Raw genomic sequence first — 18,989 nt, 5'->3', positions numbered from 1 at the left:
TGAGCATCGCAGCTCTCCCGCGTCACGCCTCAGAGCAGTACTTGGCTAGTTCCGGTACCAAAAGCACGCCCAGTATTTTATTGCAAGTCCTACCTTTTCTCCATCAAGCCAACAAAAGCTTAAGTATTTCTTTCTGACCAGCACTTAAAGGTCCAGATGCTTCTTTAATTCAGTTAACCCGATGTTTACGCCTACAAAATTTGGAGCAAAGTGCAGAAAAACTGCCTTTCTCAAATACAGCTGTAATTCCTAACTCTAGTGCTAACGAGAACCAGAAGAACTGTTAGAATTTTTGGTGGGTTTTTGGAATATGGACACATTCTTTAGAAATGCAGACGAGAAACTGGGAAAATGTGCCACACTGGATTTTTTCGCAAGCTCAATAATGGCTTTCCTTAGCATTTAGTACTGGTTGTGAACACAAGAGTGAAATGCAAACGCTTCTCAGCTGTACGGCCAGATCATTGCAAGCGGGGTGGGAATGAATGAAAATGAGGCCAAGGCAACTTCTCTGACAGAATCTAAGCAGAAATCCTTTTTTTCCATGTTCAAATCAACCTAATTTAAGATCCCCTGAAATAGATGAAATTTCTTCTAATAGTACCTCAGCTTGTACAAATTATATGAATTTTTAAAGTAATTTTTAAAAAATAGTTCTATGATTTTATAGTGTTTAAAAAAAAGAGAGGGGGAGAACATATCTTCACTCCTTGGCTAGTAAGTTCTCTGAAACAAGCCTTATTCTCAGAAGTTTAATGTGAAGTTTTCAATTTCAGATACTCCTTCAGAGGAATTAACATAGTGTTAAAAAGCAGAAGTGACGGCTTTATTTTAAGGGCTACTTCTTTCTTATTCAGGATGCTTAATAAATTGAGCACTAGGCAAGAATAACTACTCCTATTGCAATCCTTAAAAAAATTGTATCACCCGAAGATTAAAAAAAAACGCTGTAGAAGGAGAAAAAAGTTCTGAGTTTTACAATATTGCATGTCAAGGATTAGAAAGGGGAGGGAGAAAATACAAAGCTAAACATAGGCAAAAACATCTTCACACACACCCCCATCTCCCTCCACGTTTGGTCCCTGGTAAGTGGCGAGGTTAAAATATTTTGGCCCGGGAAATGAAGGCCGGTGTGTCCTGTGGTGCACACCAGGGAAGGCAAGCGAACGGCAGCTTGGACAGGCAGTTCACAGGGCTGTTGGCAAACAGAAGACTTCGGCGCAATGCGTTTGTAGTTTAATTTCAATAGGCCGTTAAGCTCTTGAACACATTAAGCATATCCACCACTGCTGGCAAAATCTTTCATGTCTTCGACTCTGCCGCTTGAGCGTTGGGTGCTGCTGGCCGGGCTGCGGGGCCCCGCTGGGCACTGACCTCCAGCCGCTCCGCGCGTTCCGGCGTTCCGGCCCTTCCCTGAAAGGCGAGCCTGCGTCTGTGTGCCTGCGCCTGCGCGTAGATACACGTTCAGCCTTACAGGTACCTAGCTTTTTCCTTTCTGAACTTTTAAGATCATTCAGCGAATGGGTAACTTCGCAATTCTGGTCTTCTTGCTGTCCTTTTCCCAGGCAAAACTAACTGCTGTCGCTCATCGTGGGTTCTCTGCGTTACTGGCTCAAACACTGTTTTAAAGCTCCCGCTCTTCCGCAGTGCTGTGTCCCCAGCAGGGGTACGAACTAGCGCCTGGCTGGCTCTCAGCTCCCCGGCAGACACGCCGTGTTTTCTGCCTTCCCGCTTTTTCCAGCTGTGCCTTCGGTGCCCCCTTCGTACCACGCAGAAGGGGCTCCTGCCGCCCTGCCCACACCGCTGCAGAGCGCGGCGTTCGTGGGCTGCTGTAATGCTGTACTTGTGGGGGGCTTGTGAAGCACTTACTGTGAAGCCGTGATGTTTTTATTAAGTCATGAAAAGGCTAACAATAAAGAAAACGGGTCGTAGCGTGTTGAACAGGCACATGAAAAACCGAGTTCAGTTTTCGTAATCTGAGAATCGGGCACCTCACTCGAATGCCCTCGGCTCGGGTTTCAAAATCCAGGTTGAAAACTTTCATCAGAAGTAAACAGAAATGAAGCCAAACGGTCTCTATCACCCACGCAGGATTAACGGAACAGGCTAAAGCTTTTCAGCTTCACCTTCCAGCTCACACGTTGTTGCTTCAAACACGCTAATTCTCACAAGTGATCCTTGCCGGCAAGAAGTCATTTCAGACAAAGCAGTGGCTGAACAATTAGGCCCTGAGTGGACTGTGACATGGACAACATTCTCAGATAAGATGTTTCTATAAAGAAAACGCTGTCCCTGAATAGTGACAATGTTTTTTTAAACTCCATCTTCTCTTTGGAATCAACCTAGCTGCAGTTTCAATCACACACTGTCAGCTGAATCACAACCCACAGTTGGCTGGGGTTTTCCCCCTCTTTTCCTTGTTGAGCGAAAAAAAAAGAACTTGCAGCAGAAAGGGAAAAAAATAGCTAAATAAGAGCCAAGGCTGGCCCGATGCCAGAGATGCTGGGAACTACCAATTCCTCCTCTCTTAACCATACCCTCTGGTGACTCCACATTAATTTCCTGAGAAACACGCAGTTCCACAAGAAATGAGCTCGGCGCAGCCTGGTTCTCTGCGGACTGACACCTTGAACGCACCCCAGCACGCGTACCAGGCGTGTCCTCAGGGAGCTGCCTGGGCCACAGCTTGTCCTGCCCGGGAAACACCACCACATCTTTACCTGGCCACTTCTTCCACAGCGCTTTTGGGCACTGTGACGTCTGCGAAACCCCTGCTTCGCTGTACCATGTGCCAGGCTCGTTCCCAACGGACCAGTGGTCACCGCACAGCACCGTCGCCTCCGTCTCGGCAGCAGAACCAGGCCAAAGCGCGGGATGTGCTTGGGCAGGCTGCGGCGGAAGCCCGGCTTGAAACCCGGTCCCCGGCTGCGTGGAGCGCAGGCGACACCTCCACCTCACCTCCCTCGCAGGGGCGTCTGCAACAGGTGCCGCCCCGCAGCCTGCCGGAGGACGGGACGGGAACAGCCGCACCGCCACTTTAGCTAAGTGTGCAATTGCATTTTCAACATAATTAGGTGCCTAATTGTGCACCTAGGCCTAGCTGATGTATTTGCACGTGTATCTAATTATGATTTATCTAAAAGCTCTCTGGCCGTAATGCCTTGCTCTCTAATCTAGCAGAGGCATTCATAAAAGTGAGAGATGAGTTTGAGTGGTCGCTTTCCCCTAGCTTCTATTTTAAACTGAATTCCTATTTATCTGGGGGGTTTTTGAACAATTCAAGCTGACTGAGCAATGGGAAAACCCCGAACAGAAGTATTCCTGGAAGACAAGCATAGTGCTGCGCAAGCAGCTGTGAAAAAAAGAAAAATTCCAGGGGAAAGGCCAGGGTGAGGTTAATAAATGAAATATCCGTGCGAGGCTTCCGAACAATGCTTATGTTGGACTTCTCCAGTCGTGTGGATGTCACGCAGTGAGAGCTTGTACCAGCAATCACCAAGGTCAAAAGGGATCTTCTTTCAATAAAGATAGCAGCTTTTGTTGTGCAACAGGGAATGCCACGCGTGCAGTACATGAGCGTTGCAGCGATGCAGTCTGTGCTACCTCCGTGGGCCACGCCATCGCTTAAGACTTTCCCCGTGTTTCTTCTAACAGCAGCTGGGAAAGGCTACAGTAATGGGGTTTGTTCACTATCTGTAAACCTCACTGAACAAGGCAAAACCAAAAAACACCACAAATTTTCCCCTTAAATGACATTTCCTTTTACTTAGATACATTCTCAGGATCCTCTCTCGGCATTATTCAGCTGCCTTTTACCACAAACTGACTGGGACACCATCAGATCCTCAGGGCCAGCTGGGCTACACAGGCAGAGTCCGACCTCTTCATAGAAACAGCACTGTGAAAATGTCTGTTGTTTTCCTTCAGTGAAACACTTTTTAACCTACAGCATCCAATCATTCTTTACGGTGTACGATGTCAAAAACGCTTACTGCACAAGCAGAGATCTGTGTTTCTTTTGCCACAGACAATAAATCTTTAGTGTCTTCTCTTGATACGCATCACTCCACTTGATCTCAGGAGGCATCATGCGTCTCTCTCTCCCTTTGCCTCTTCTAACAAGGTCACTTTCCAGTGATGAAACAACTTTTCCAGAAGGTGTAGTGTTCAATAATTAATATCTACCGATAATAGCTTCCCAAAGCAGTGCTTTAAAACCCTTATGCAGGCTCCTCACAAACTTACAGCATGAAGAACCCTGAAGATAGACTTGACTAGCACATCTGAAAATATCAGCCTCAAAAACTTAGGACGCATATGACTAAACTCACCACTCATGTAAACAGATCTGTATCCACTTACGCCACAAGGAAGTCCAGCGCCTCCTCTCTCACCAACCGGCATTCTTTTACTACAACTCTGAGAGGGTTACGTCATCCTAATGCATGGAATATCATCTGCTGTGAACAGGGAAGCAGAAATACCTCCTGTTGCTTTCGCTGCTGCAGGTGTGGTTCTGTAGCAGTGGTGTCACAAGTGTTAAGGTTACTCAGGAAGGTGTCTCTTGCTGCAGGCGCTGCAGGGCAGAACCACAACTGGGGAGGGAGATCCTAACCCGAAAGTTCTCAGGAACACAGAGCACGATTTCTTGTCACTGATACTGTGTTTCCTTCTACCAGTCATTTCGTTACTGCCAGGCTTGCTTTTGCAGGGGATCTCCAGTGAAGCAACACTTGAAAAAAGCTCAGAAAATACTGTAGCCGTGCGTGCATCTGTAATATCACCACCCTAATTAACAAAAGTCGAGTTATCCAGGGTGTGCCTACCCGTGTTACAATTACAGCTGCATTTTGATGCGCAGACACAAAGCACAAAGGGCTGGGGGAGGAACAGCCCCAGCCGACACATCAGCTTGTGCAGATCTCTCCCAATGACCTACAGCCAATTACCCAGAGCAAAGAGCGCACAGACGTTCCACACATCGTAACCGTCTCGGGTGCGGCAGCAGGGTTTGCAGAGCTCTTGGGAGCCCTCAGCTTTCATTCACCCAAATGTTTCCTGAAACTCCGATAAGGAGCACCCGACTGGGACCAGACCGGAGATGCACATTTGGGGCAAATTTCTGTACTTCTGCCTTCATGAGAACATACTCTCGTCAACAGAACTTCCCTGCTGTAGTGATATAATATACTGGTTTTCTCCCGGCCTTTTCTGAGCCCAAGCCTAATATTATTTTTCTTTCCCTAGGCAGAGCATTTATAGTTTTACACATCAGGAAAGACTGACATAAAAGATGCAGTGCGTGTGCCTAGGAGAGAGTTCACAGAGTGCCAGCTGAGAATGTGGCCGACTTCTAAAAAAAGGGATTTAATGACAATCAACATAGGAAATATAAAGAAATAGGAAGAGTTCTTTCACTTTACCTTCCTTTAGTCTTTTGAAATACATAAAACTGAATTTCTGGAAGGCCTAAATTGAAGGTATGTCTCAGTGCTACGTTCACAAGTTGCTACCAAAACCTCGTGACCACCGAGCATAAAGCGCAGCATTGGCAGGCACAGGTCTAGGTCAGCAGCAGGTACAATTAGTCAGAAGGCTGAGTTTTAACGTGGAACCACCCTATAAATCAGGTATAACAAATAATTGTTTCAGCTGAGGAGCGGTTATACTCCTCAGACAAGCCCTCGGAGGAAAATTTGCAGTCCCTACTGAAAACCACGAGATGTACATTTTAGTGACCCAAAGTGGAAGGCGAGTGCCGTAGCTCGGGATCAGCGTGCAGGTTCGTCCCCAGCTGGCATGGCTCCACGCAGGCTGAGCGTGGACAGCCGGGATGAGCGGAACTGCAGCCGCGTGCTAGGAAATGAAGGGGGTTCTCAAGTACTTGTGACACAGACCACTCAAACCTTTAAAAAGGCAAAACGTAGAATTTCACTTGCTGCGATCGCACACTGCTGCTCATGTTGAGCTTCTCGTCAGTCAGCACCCCCAGGTCTTTCTCCTCAGGGCTGCTCTCCGGCCATTCCCCGCCCAGCCTGGATTTGTGCTTGGGATTGCCCCGACCCAGCTGTAGGACCTTGCCCTTGGCCTTGCTGAACTGCATGAGGTTGGCTGGGGTCCACCTCTGCAGCCCGTCCAGGTCCCTCTGGATGGTATCCCTCCCCTCCAGCGTGTCTACCTCGCCACACAGCTTGGTGTCATCGGCAAACTTGCTGAGGGTGCTCTCGACCCCACTGTCCGTGTCGCCGACAAAGGTGTTGAACAGTACAGGCCCCAGTACCGACCCCTGAGGAACGCCACTTGCTCTCCAGTTAGTACCTACATCCATTAGCAGTTTCTTTTACTCTGCTGAGCACAAGACAGTGTATACCAGTGCACTTCTAAAGCAATGAGATAGGAGAGACTAGATTCTAGAATTCAGAGAATACTAGATCCAAAGGAAACCTAGTCCATTATATTCTCCTGTTCCTTTACATGCCTTTCTTTTCTTGTTATAAGTATTGTTATCAGAGGGAAAAATCTTAGTTGCCATCATAATCTTAATAAAATGCCCCATCAAGTTCATTAGCCACCTATGATCTCTGACCATCTGCTTGGGGTACCTCGACATGGCATTACCAAAGGAAGTGATGTCTGCTGCTAATGCACAGCAGATTGGTTGTCAGCCCCGACCCTGAATACCATTATGAAAATGACTGCACAAACAAAAGGTCATGTCCGTCAGCTTCCTGAGAGCCAAACTGACTATTATCGGACAGAAGCCTTTGTCTATACATGTTCTTATTTTATGAATGAAATGAAATAAATGACCTGTGACTGGTTGTGGCTCAGCGGTGATAGATGCTCTAGGTTGAAGGTAGCCGCCCAAAGCTCTCGGGTGGTGAGGGCAAGCAGAGCAGCCCACGGGAGCTGCGGAACAGAGCCACAACAGGGTAAGGAAGCGGCACTGGAAGAGAGAAGGCAGCAGCCCCAACATGAGGATGTGCCCTAAAACGTAACACCTCTCTCCTGGGGTCAGCCGATGTGCTCTAGTGGCAATACACGGGATTTCTGGATGATTTACAGACCTGCTACAGGGAAGGACCTGCCGCAGAACTGCGTAACATCCGAGGAGCCCTAAGGCTCTGCTGAAAATTTTCAGCCCTAAATAATCAACTTTCTTCTGGGATCATACTCTACTTCTTAAAGATACCTGTCCATCATCTTACAACCTTTCCAAATTTTAGCAGGTTTTATGTTATACTATAATGTAAAATAAAATATCATCCATCAACTTCGGCACAGAAAGATATAAAATGCACTACCAACTACCGTGCACTTTCCACCTGCATTTACCCTCTCGGATCAGACAGTGATATTTTGCATCCAGCAAGGAAGTTTATATTTCAGGCCATTAAAGAATTTCTGTTGTTTCCAGTGGAAAAAAGTGGTAATGAATTCCAAGAAAATCAAATTCTTTTTCATTTGATCAAATTGATTTAAATTGCAGGTTTTGGATTGCTAGACTAAGTAATAAAGGTAGTGCAACACTGTTGGAGAAAACTACAGCTAGAACTGCTTATCAAAAATAATCTTCACCTATGAATGAGAACTCCGGAGCCGTAGAGTACGACGGCAGTTGAAGCACAGTCCTCAGAGGGTGATGTTAAACACTGAAAGGCTACAGGTCAGTGAAACTGTTACTCATCATCTGGTTAGCCCTCCGACAGAGGCTGTTGAGGAAAGATGGTGAGCTTAGCCCATTTAAACTTAAGTGATTGATTTTCATTTAGCATTTGTCCACCGCAGTTACGCGAAGTTGCAAAATTCATTTCAGAGTGACTTGAAAGGAACAGATCGTATGCATTCATATATACTTAGTGACACGAAGCAGCATTAATAACTCCATTACTTGTAATTGAATTAACTTTTTTAAAGACTGTGTTTAAATTACATGACGGCTGTGACACAAGCCATCAAAAAGCAGCACATTCAATATTAAAATTAAATGTTAAGGCTGAGGGCGTGCCATTATGTCACACCGTTGAGGGACAAAACTCAAATGTATTGAGACATTCTAATTTATGGATGGATGTCAGCCTGAACCTTAAAGTATAATGGGCTTTGGCAACGTATGGCACAGTCACTTCTTTGACTAGGTAGCAATTTCCCCTTTAGACAAAGCCGACAAACAGACGAAGATGAGAGGCGTATGTTACTTGAAGGCACTCCGTAAAGATACTGCAGCTGAGTTGTTCAGAATGCATTACAGCGTATTAAGACTCGGTGGTTTTAAAATGCTAATAACTCAAGTATTTAGGGGGTTTTGTTAATTCTTTATGGATCTATAGTTCATAACGGACTTAGACATGCAAAAACTGATTTTGGAACAAAAATAATTTTGCATTATGGGAATACAGTAAAAAGATCAGAAACAATAAATAACCTTTTTGATCATTATTCTTCTTTTTCTCCCCACTGTCTGCCTCTAGCATACATTTGTCACATTCAGCAGCATGTGTGCTGTAGTCCTTCCCAACTTTTTATCTTCTTGTTATTCCTTGATTCCACAGGAGCTATGCGCTCAGTGTCAAGGTGATGGAACAGCTCCCTCACCCCGCCTTCTTTTTGATAATGTTGTATTAAAGCTAATGAGAAATTCTGCCTGCATGAAATTATTATTAACATGTGCAACTGCTTTCAGGCTTTAGAGGCTCTTGCATCAGTACAGTGACTATCTGGGTGGGCATATTTGAGCATACTTGGAACTCAATTAGCTACAATTTAGCACAAGCCGATACTAAACTCATCCAAAGCGAGTAAGCCTCCCTGAGGTCTGGGCTCCCACAGCTACCTGCAGGGGACACTAACACCTTCTAGGTGATACATGAACTCTTACTTCCTAAAAATAGTCTTTTCAAGATGTTTTCACAAGACTTGCCTGTTGGTTAGGGAATTAGACCCCAGTGAAGTCAAAGGAAAACTACCCCATTTCTTTTCACCTTGTTCTGTCCCAAAGTTTCCAATCCCAGAGCCTCTCTAGATCCTGGTCCGTAGATTTCCATCATCACCCATCTCTGTTTACATAAAGTATTTGTACAGATCTCCTCCAAATGGCAGTGAAATCACTGTCTGAATCTTCTACAACCTGCCAGGTCACTGTTGAAGAACGCTGGGACCTTTCACTTCTATAGCTACGGAGAATCCCACCTCTGACAAACTATACCATTTCTCATAATCTTTGGGATCTATTGTAGTTTGTCCTCTTTCCCTGTGACTCACAGCGAAAAGGCAGGCATAGGGGGGCTATGTCAAGGAACCACAGTCATTGTGTCATTCCATCCTTGGGCTGCAAATTTGTGACGAGGTAGAAGAAATGATGCGCAGAAAATGAGCAAGAGTTGCGCACAACAGTTTCAAGAGGCAACACAGTACCCCAGGAGGACATGATGGAAGACCCTTCAGATTGTTTTGTGTGCTTCTCCATTGATAGAGGTCTACATTGATAGAGCTGTAGAGCACTACAGCTGCTTTGTACAGTCTAGTTTTAGGTGAGCCAAATGATCGATCTCCATTTCCCAGGAAAAACCAGGCAATTCTTGGACTCAGCCGTCAGTAAGTCCTCCCTGATTATAGGCCCTTTTATTCTCTTCCTAAAAACCAGCCATTACAGCCTTCTCTCTAGTCTCAAACCATTTCGACTTGTTGTGAACACTCTTAAGAGCAGATTTTTCAGCTCTGGAGTAACTAAATGGTTGCCGCCTTAGAATGTTTCATTTTGCTTTGGAAAGCAGGACACGGCATGGCCCAGCAAGAAACAGGAATCTCCTGCTGTCACTCCCACAGAACTTAAAACAAAAGGTCTCTTCAGCCCCAACTCCACTGCCATACATGGGATTGACCACGTAAATAATCTTCTGTAATGAAAGGAAAGACCGCAGAAATTTGTAGCAGAGCTTGAATCTGCACAAAATTAAAATGCCAGGACTGTCATAACGTTTTCTTTTCTTGCCTACTTTCGATGCTCGCGTCATAATCTACTGTTTCTTCCTGCAAACAGTACGTTGAAGCAGTGTTACTGGGATTTCTCACCTAGTTACGGAGCTGAGCTATGGATAGTTGCACCGCCATCCATCCTGGCTGTCAAACAGTAACTTGTTTAGAAATAAGAAAAGGGAAGAGCGAAGGCCTGAGCATTAGCTCACGGAAACTGTGAAAGATACAAATGGTACCGTTTGGGTTTGCCGTCCGTGTGTCTCTGACTGGCCAGAGGCATACACACACACACGGGCTGCACTTCAGTGAAACATCGCTTACATCTGCAAATCAGAGATTTCCGTTTGAAAGATAATCGAGATAAATGGCATACACAGTCAAACTGGATTAATATACACATCACCATAAACAGAGGTATACGTGGTTATTGTGTGGAAATTTAACCTTTGTTCAAGTGGTTCATTTTCATCACATTTTGCCGAGTGTGTGATGCCTCTGTGCATGCAAATGCTTCTGCAGCTATTTGTACGCATATATACATATAAGAATTTCTTCATACAGAAATTTATGTATGTGTAAATTGTGTGAATGTAAATATAAGATAGGCCATATGTCCCAAAAGTCCCAAAAGAGCATCTGATGTTGATACATAGACAGTGTGTTAAGGGCCTTCCTAATTAATAACCCAGATTAAAACCTCTTGGCAATCAATTAAGATTAATGACAGAAGTCATTCTCTATCCCCCTACGCCCGCGTCTCGGGCTGTGAAAACCCCGGGTCGTGAAACTTTAATCCTGTTATCTGCTGCCTTCTTCATCTGAAAAGCCTACAGATTAACACAGCAGACATTATCGAATTTCCAGCCAGCCGCTCGGACAGCTGCCCTACTTTCCGCAGTTAATGGAAAAGGAACTAATCTGGTTAGGAGCGGAGGACTAGTTCATAAATCTGGGGGCCCAAGACAGTTGAAGCTGTCACGTCTCTTCTGGAGACCAGCGACCGAATGAACCTGTCAGCTTGCTTCTCGCTGGTTCTGGAAGGTAGCCGGTCTCTCTGCGGGCTGGACTAACGAGGTGCTGGGCGTTAACACACACTGCGGGAGGGCTGTGCCCAAGCTGGAGCTGGGGTTTACGGCTGGCTTTGGTTAGCTGCATGCTGCCCTCTCTTCGCCGCAAGCCAGGTAGTCATCAAATGTAACTGGTTTTACTGCAATCCACTCCATAAAAAAGATGTTTTGAGGAATTAAGAAAACAAATTTGTTCTTTCCTTTTTCAGTCATGCCCAATGAAACAAACAGTTATTAACAAAAACTGCGCTGCCAAATTAAATGGTTTCTTTTCAGTGCAGCTTGGAGGGTGGAAGAATTGTACTGCTCTTCAGGGTGGCAGAGAAGGTCTTTGACAGCTGTAGCAAATTCATACTCCACCCACAAAAGATTGACTTTTCCTTTCCGAATAGGCATTATCCCTGTGCTTAAGTTACCACGATGCCCAGTCTGGTGTGGTTGTTCCATTTTAGGAGGCCTAAAGCACTCATCTTTCCGGCAGCTGTTTGTAAACTAATAAAGACAGCAAGAATTCTTCTGCATGCTGCATGCTCTGGTGGCAGCTCAGCTTTTTAAAATGCTCTATTAAAGTATATCACGGACTCACAAAAAGTACATCCTGTGCTGGCCTGACAGTCGTTCCCTGCGGACCATCACCCAGCCGCGCAGCCTGCTGCCGGCTCCCAGCTCCGCTACCACCACGGGTGGCGTGCCTGCTCACCAGCGCCACTCTGCCGCCACGCAGCAAGGGCTGCCCGAGCCCAGCCGCCTCCTCCGCTCTACTCTGGGGGAGCTCTGGTCAAACCGGTAAAAAATGTCATGACCTGAGAACTGACAGGTACGTTTCTTTCTTTCTGCTGTTCCATTCCTACAAGTGTTCATACTCACGCTAATGAATTCTGAAGGCTCATTTTAAAAAGAGCAACAGCCCTCATCTGCACAAAGCGCCAGAAGTGACTGCCTACGTAGATGGGAAAACATCCTCGTTTCTCCTAACACCCCAACAACACCGTCTTTTCATAAAGATGATTGCCACTGCTGTCGGTGATTGCCAGCTAGCAAATCCAACTATTAAGATAAGCACTGTAGCTCTGATGGGCCTCCTGGACGGCAGTCTGCAGGCCACTTTTAACCAAGTGGGGCCGTGACACTCATTTACTATGAGCATCCTTTTGGAGGAAACCCTACTATCTAGATGTTTTAACTGCAGAATATTCTTTATGGGCTTCAGCGCAAGAAAATTCTAGTAAGTTCACAATTCATAATCATGCTTATCTCTTGGCTAGCGCTCACCATTTTAACAAAAGGGGCGGGTGTCTTCTCCAAAAAAGGCTTTTTTTCTTTTAGGCAGACCAGGGGAGAATTGTTCAGCACTTTGCTCAACGGGATGCATTGCTTTATGTTGGAGACCAACCTCTGAATTCAGTCTGAACAGGGCAATTTAAAATGAATACTCTAACAGTGTTTTCTTCTACTTTCTATAACAGTGAACTTAACAATTTTAACAGTAATATGGGTCTATTCTGGAAGTTTAAGAAGTTTAGCTCTCACGTCTATACAAATGAATTCCCACTTGAAGAAACGGCAGAAGGAATATTTTGGCAGAAAACATTTAAGAAAAAGAGGTGCTCTAAGTCCCTCCTAATCTCACACATTTCGTAACTAGTTCTGCATCTTCTTACCATTGCAGCAATTTAGAAGATCCAACATAAACATAAACTTTGCTGTACAAGTGATAGTGAAATTACTTTTTAAAACTCTCAGTCAACAATTTCTTGAGCATAATAGTTCCCTGTTCCACAAAAATACGCTGTACATGCTATCATTGGACAGGGAGCTCCAGTGAACTGAGTCATACATTGTAATATGAATTAGTGTTAGGTGCAGTTTGATTTTTTAAAGTTTTAAACCAAAAAGTGCACTACTGCTAAGCAGCGAGAGAAGGGCCACGGGGCCGGCGCTGGCAGGCGGGCGGCTCTGCTGCAGGGGCGGGTGAGGAGCGGCCCTCGCGCGCTGCCAGGGCTAGGGCGCTCCCGGGCACCGCACTCGGGCTTTTGTCCCAGAACAGCCACTTTGCTCTCAGTTGTAAGGCACTTAAAGCCCCAGCCTCCGAACAGTTACTGTTCCTCTCTACAACTGACAGACAGAGCTGAGGATCTCATGTTTTGGTCCTGTCCCCAGTACAGGAGTTGCTGAAGAAAACACAAAGGGAGCGGTAACACGGGCCTCATCTCAGAGAATATAATAGCGTCGAAGTGTTTCTAACTGTTGAGTGTGTGATGCTAACAGAGTTACAATGCAGAATATAATTCTTTTGTATAACTTACAAAGCAGCATTAGCTTAAACAGATGTTTGTACTAATTCTGCAGCCATGACTATAAAAGAACCTCTAAAGCAGGTAAATGCTAAAACAAGTTCAAGTGTCTTCCTTTTTATTAGGCTGGTTTGTAACATTAAAAAAGCTGGAAGTATTCTATAGTTCTACTACAGAAATTCTTCTAGAATTGGCTATAGATTTTTTTCCTTTTACCAGTTACACATACTTGCATCCTGAGAGTGCAAAATCTTACATACACGTGCCATAGACTATTTGTGGATTTATTTGTGTGCATAATTGTGTACAGGATCAGAATCTCAACCTCTGTCCAGTTGCACAAAGCAACAAGGTCATTTAAAGAATCTGAAAAACCCTGATGATTACCTTTAGGTGCTACACTACAGATCAGAAAATAAACAGAAGGATTTAGAGCAAAGAGTAGGACCCGAACGCTCGCATTGCGGACCTGCACCAAGTTCTGTTCTCAGGCAGTCACAAACTCGCTGGAAGAGGTGTTCCAGTACAGAAACAATGGCAGACACGCCTCCGCAACGCCACCGTAACGGCGCACACATTCAGCTCTGCTTCCTAGCTGAGCCGAACACCGGGGACCGAACACTACCATGACCTCAGTTAAAACCCTCGGACAGTCAGCTGGTTTATCAAAGTACCCCAAAACTACTACGGTTCATTCTTCAGTGCCCCTTTAATAAAAAAAAGGGACAGAAAGTATAAACAGGAGTATGAACGCAGGGTAATGCATCATTTATAAATTATCTTGTTAGTGCGGAAAACAAAACACGGCTTTGAAAACAAAATCTCCTGCTGCAGACTCCACTATGTTTGATGGGAGCCCTTCAAAAGAGTCCATGGCTTAATGGAGGCTGTTTATGTGGGGACTTCGATCTGTACCTGCTGTCCCCTGTCACTCCCGGGAAACTTGGCGGCAGATGTTGCAGCGTTAAGTTGTCTCTGAAGTGGCTCTCTGTCCTCATCTCCCCACCACAACAGAGTCAAACTATATTAGATCTCTTTATTTGTGCCTGAGGCATGTTTGGGAGCGCAGCTGTGTCCACCCCCACTCTACCTTTAGTGTTTCAGCCCCCAGGCGGCAAATGTGAGACCAAAACTGTTCTGCCACTCTTAACTACATCTGCTGACAATCCTGCAGCCTCGCTGCAGGCTGCCGAGGACCTGTGCCTCCGCTCTCAACAGATGTCGGCAACAACCTGCTAGCTCACACCTGGACAAGCCTCCCTAACCTCACGGATTGCTAGCTGAAAAATTTATGACTCAAAGGACTTCCAACCACAATCAAAGCTTCTTGGCTCGACCGCTTGCAGCCCTCAAACTGGGCCACCCTCGGCATTGTCTGGCAACGTGGCAGAGGTGGGAGAGGAGAGAGAGAAGGAAGAAAAACCTCGCTCTGCTTTGATACTTCATGCCTAAATTTCAGTTACTTGATCAAGGACTTGAATTCAGCAGTGAATTCTTCTACAAATGGGAACTACCAAGTTCTTAAACAATAAAAGAAAGAAAACAAACCAGAACAACTATGTGGCTGCTGTTTACCGTAACAGTGCTAACGAAGTAAGTATGTGTATGCCTGTCTCACTGTACGTACACGTGCCTGCTCACCCGTTCACTGACTTAACTCCATCAAGGTACAGCGTCTCTACTTAGCAAGTCAGGAACAAGTAACGAGACGTAATTTCTTTCCCAAGATATAAAATAACATGCCAGACAGACATTGCACTCCTACAGTGGCACAGGTCACACCTTAACGACCGGTGGTTTAGATTTTATTCATGAGTGCAAATTCTACTCCTTTCTTCAGTGGGGATACTGAAGATTAATGAGCTACTTCTCTGTTTTCCGTAAACCAAGCTGTTGGTCTCTGTCTCCCTGTCAAGCCCAGAGAAGGCAGATGCCTGGCTTCACAGTGCCTCGGGAAAGCCTTCCCTGGCAGGCCATTTTTACACTACTTACCTGTCTTTATGGTGAGAAATTCTCAAAACAGGGCCCAACTGACAATTTTTTAGACTGTTCAGGCACCATTTCTTCTACGTTCCTATTTACATTGAATTTACCTGTTAAATGGTATTGTACTGTATATTTTGCATATAGATTTGTTATTGTTAATTCTGCTACATGTAACATGCATCATTCATGGAAACAGTAAATAACTTGCCAGCGGGACAGCTAGAATGGTAACGTGTATTTGACTCTGCTCCATTTCCAGCATCGCACTTTGTCATTCTTCCAACACTTGTCCTTGTCTTAATTAAATCTCACCTTTTTCTCCTTTAGAACAGTAACAGATTTCATCCCAGGAAAATAATCTAAATACCGATAACGTCTCGTTCTCTCAAAGGTAACTCCCTCCCTTTAATCCCTCTAATTCTTTTATGTCATCTTTATGGTGTACGTTGCGAAAATAGTGTTCTTGCACACTACTGCTTTGTGGTATGAATCTAATCTGTCACACCCATCTGGGGCCAATTTCTTGAGAGGCTTTGTAGCAGAGGCCACTTTTTCAGGGGTCATGAGTGTACTAGAAGACAGGCTTGTTGCAGAAACAAGTTTCCTCAACTTTTTTTTTCTGTGAAGGTTGCCTTTGGCATGGAAGTGTAAAGCTACGTGAAAGTAACGCACATGAAAGTTATTGGTATTCACTTAAATTTGATGTGGTTTTGGCATTCTGATTGCCAGACTCCACTCTTACGCATAGCAGGTTATAAGAAAGACTTTGGTGTTTGTTACAGAGAGTTTACACTGAATGAAGAGTGTGCTGTGTTTCTGTTTTCCAGCTGAACACACACAAAATACAGAATCCTTCACTCTGTTTTCTGCAACATTTCTGGGCTGGTGTGATGCATCTTTCAATGCACTTTGTTTCCCCAACGCATTATTTTTCCTGTTGTGCCATTCTTTTGGCTGCAGTGCTTTCTTTAGTTAAAGTCCCGGAATTACCGGTGTTCAGCAGCTGCTTAAGCCTGCCTGTAATATGCCCCTCCTTGGCCGACCGTAGTGGGTACACGCGCCACACACAAACCTCATCTCCTTGCTGTGGTCGCATCAACGAGACTCTGTCGTACTGTCTTCGTAACAGCGCCCACAGTGCATCGAGTCGACCCTGTGGCAGCAGAGCAACAGGACTTTCAGTGCAATAAAATCAGTCAACTGAGAGCACACCGCACCTGCTAGGTTACTGTCCGAGGAGATCCATGGAGAATTTTACTGGCAGAACTGAGCTCCAGTTCCTTACAGCCCGATAAGCAAAGTATATACCTGGGCTGTGTCCCCCATACCACTGTGATGCTGCTCTTTCCCACCAGTGAACGCAAGGTACTGCACGCTCATCTCCCCTGGGAGAGGAGCGGCTGTGACCTAACCCCATGTCTCCTTCTCAGCAATCTGAGACTTATCGTACGTACTGTACGATACGTCCCTTTTGGGGGAAGGATAACAGAATGTGGCAGTAATTATGAAGTACTGCATTTAGGGCTATAAACTGCTCCTGCTATTCATCCTGAGTAGGTGTTCTCTTTGAGAATAGTACATTACACTTGAATGGGAATACTTAAAAAATCACGTACAGTTCAGCATGTGTAAAACTGGTGAGGCAGACAAAACCCAGCCTTTAGTACAAAATTATATTGTACTGAAGACTAAAAAGATTACCTTAATTGGCGTATACCACTTCTCCTGAATGGCTGGTGAGGTAGGCTTTGGTTTAGGTGGTTTAGGATGAAAAGGTTCTTCTGGTTCTTCTGGGAGTTTCACCACAGCATTTTTTGCTTTTTCTAATCTAGCCCCTTCTTCAGTGGATCCTTTATCGCCCCAGCGAACCTAAGTAAAGCCAGAGTTCAGATGTAAATGCACTGTATGCAAAGGACAAGGACAATGTTGCAAATAACAGAAATAGCTGAAAAAGTTTAAATTTGGAAAAAGTTCTGTATAAATGAGAGGGGAGGTACTGAGGAAGATGTTCCCTCTTCATTTTTTATGACAGGCATTCTTAATACATTTGTAAACATGAGTCTCAGTAGCAAAAAGTCAAGAGAAATACTGAAAGAAAATTCTTCCATGCGTCAGAGAGGCTTTATAGGAGACAGCAAAATCTGGGGAATCTTCTCTAATTAATGATGTAAAAACATAATTTCCAGTTCTGATTTATCCTAAAGTACCAATGAAAGCCTAGATTTTTGTCACCCCAGATTTCCTAACACAGCGTGTTTGTCGAGAACCCCAATTCAGATAGAAGGCAATGCTTGAGCAAGTTTTAGCAGAAGCTCCTTGCAACTGCTCAGGTCTTCAAGTAGTTGTGCAAAAAGATACACACTGGAGAAAATGCAGATGAAGCAGTATAACCTGCACAATAAGTAAATGTAAAAGATGTAGCGATATATATTTTATCCCTGCCACAAGTCTATAAAGTATATACAAAGGGTTCAAAGAGAAAGGAAACCTGGGTTCTTGCTGTTGGTGAGACAATCACAGATTTCCACTTCCATAAAAGGTTGTACTTACTATGCTATAAAGAGGAAAAATAGGAAAAAACCCTCCATGTAAGAGAGATTATTTGTCTTGCTACAGTAGTCTTATTTCATCTTGTACTGGAAACACCGTGCAGCGATCTGAGCAAGGATGTTTGCTGTATTGTACAAAGAAACAAACCTAGACAAGACTGTTACTTTATCATTCAACAAGAGCATCTAAAAGCTATGGCTGGAGTTTGAAAGTTCTTAGTAAAACTGGCCTGGATTTTTTTCAGTGGAAGACTTTCTAAATTATGCCATCCGCTGCAATCTAGCCTGTAAGGAGGACCTGAGCCACCTACACCCAGGAAATGAAATTCTGACATTACACCTTGGGTAAACCTGACATGCATGATAGATCATGAAACCATTACTGGAAAACAGCTAACCGCTACTGCAGGCCTCCACCAATAGACTTGTTTTTTTCAGGGTCCTCCTGCCTGGAGATGCCAGGCTTGAAAAGAGAAGAATCCAAGAAACATCAGAGAAGACTGACCTCCCACCCTTGGGGAAAGGATTGAGAGCATCACTGCACACTGCTTGGAAGGTATATGTCAGTTCTGTCTTGCTACCCACCAATTCGAGCACTTGAAAAGTAAACAGAAAAACAGTGGGATACAACATCTCTCCGACTGCAAAGGGGCGCACCAGGAAAAAGACATGTCCCTGGTCTTCTGCTACCTGCGGGGAAGGAGAAGACTGCTCCAGGTCCTGCTAGGGATGCTCTATGATGTGCCGGGATAACTATGCCATAGGATGGGAGAAGGAAGCAGCCTGACTTCTTCATCCTCATCAGCGCCGTATGTAGAATGTGCTGATATGGAAAGCAGGGCAAATATGTAGGCAAGCCAGAGTCTAGCCCCCTTCAGAAAAATGAAATACCTTGGAGGAAAATCTTGCCATTTTATCACCACCTCCACATGTTTTTTACCACTGTAATCTCAGCGTAGAGAATGACAGCAGTGGAGTACGACAAAGCTTAATTTAGTCTTTAATACGATAAGTCACCATCATTTCTTAGAAGGGGGATTGTTTTGAACCTTTCTGTTATTTTGAACTCCCCTGTTTGGCTTGCTTAGTGCTATCTTTTTTTCGCTGGGGAATCCTCA

At 44.8% G+C, this 18,989-nt stretch overlaps 1 protein-coding gene across 1 annotated transcript in view; it reads right to left on the bottom strand.

Annotated features, from left to right (window-relative positions):
* The window catches only part of ANTXR2 (ANTXR cell adhesion molecule 2), a 107,948-nt gene that overhangs the window by 23,271 nt on the left and 65,688 nt on the right, over positions 1-18,989 (bottom strand). The window contains exons 15-16 of the mRNA XM_082482536.1: positions 17,024-17,191; positions 16,395-16,475 (exon numbers count right to left, since the gene is read on the bottom strand). Coding sequence (XP_082338662.1) covers positions 16,395-16,475; positions 17,024-17,191 — 249 coding nt within the window. The remainder of the gene's footprint in view (positions 1-16,394; positions 16,476-17,023; positions 17,192-18,989) is intronic.

This window comes from Vanellus vanellus (genome assembly GCF_965231255.1).
Source record: "Vanellus vanellus genome assembly, chromosome: 4".
NCBI lineage: Eukaryota > Metazoa > Chordata > Aves > Charadriiformes > Charadriidae > Vanellus > Vanellus vanellus.
The sequence above is the reverse complement of the archived record's forward strand: the minus strand, read 5'-3'. Positions and strand labels throughout refer to the sequence as shown.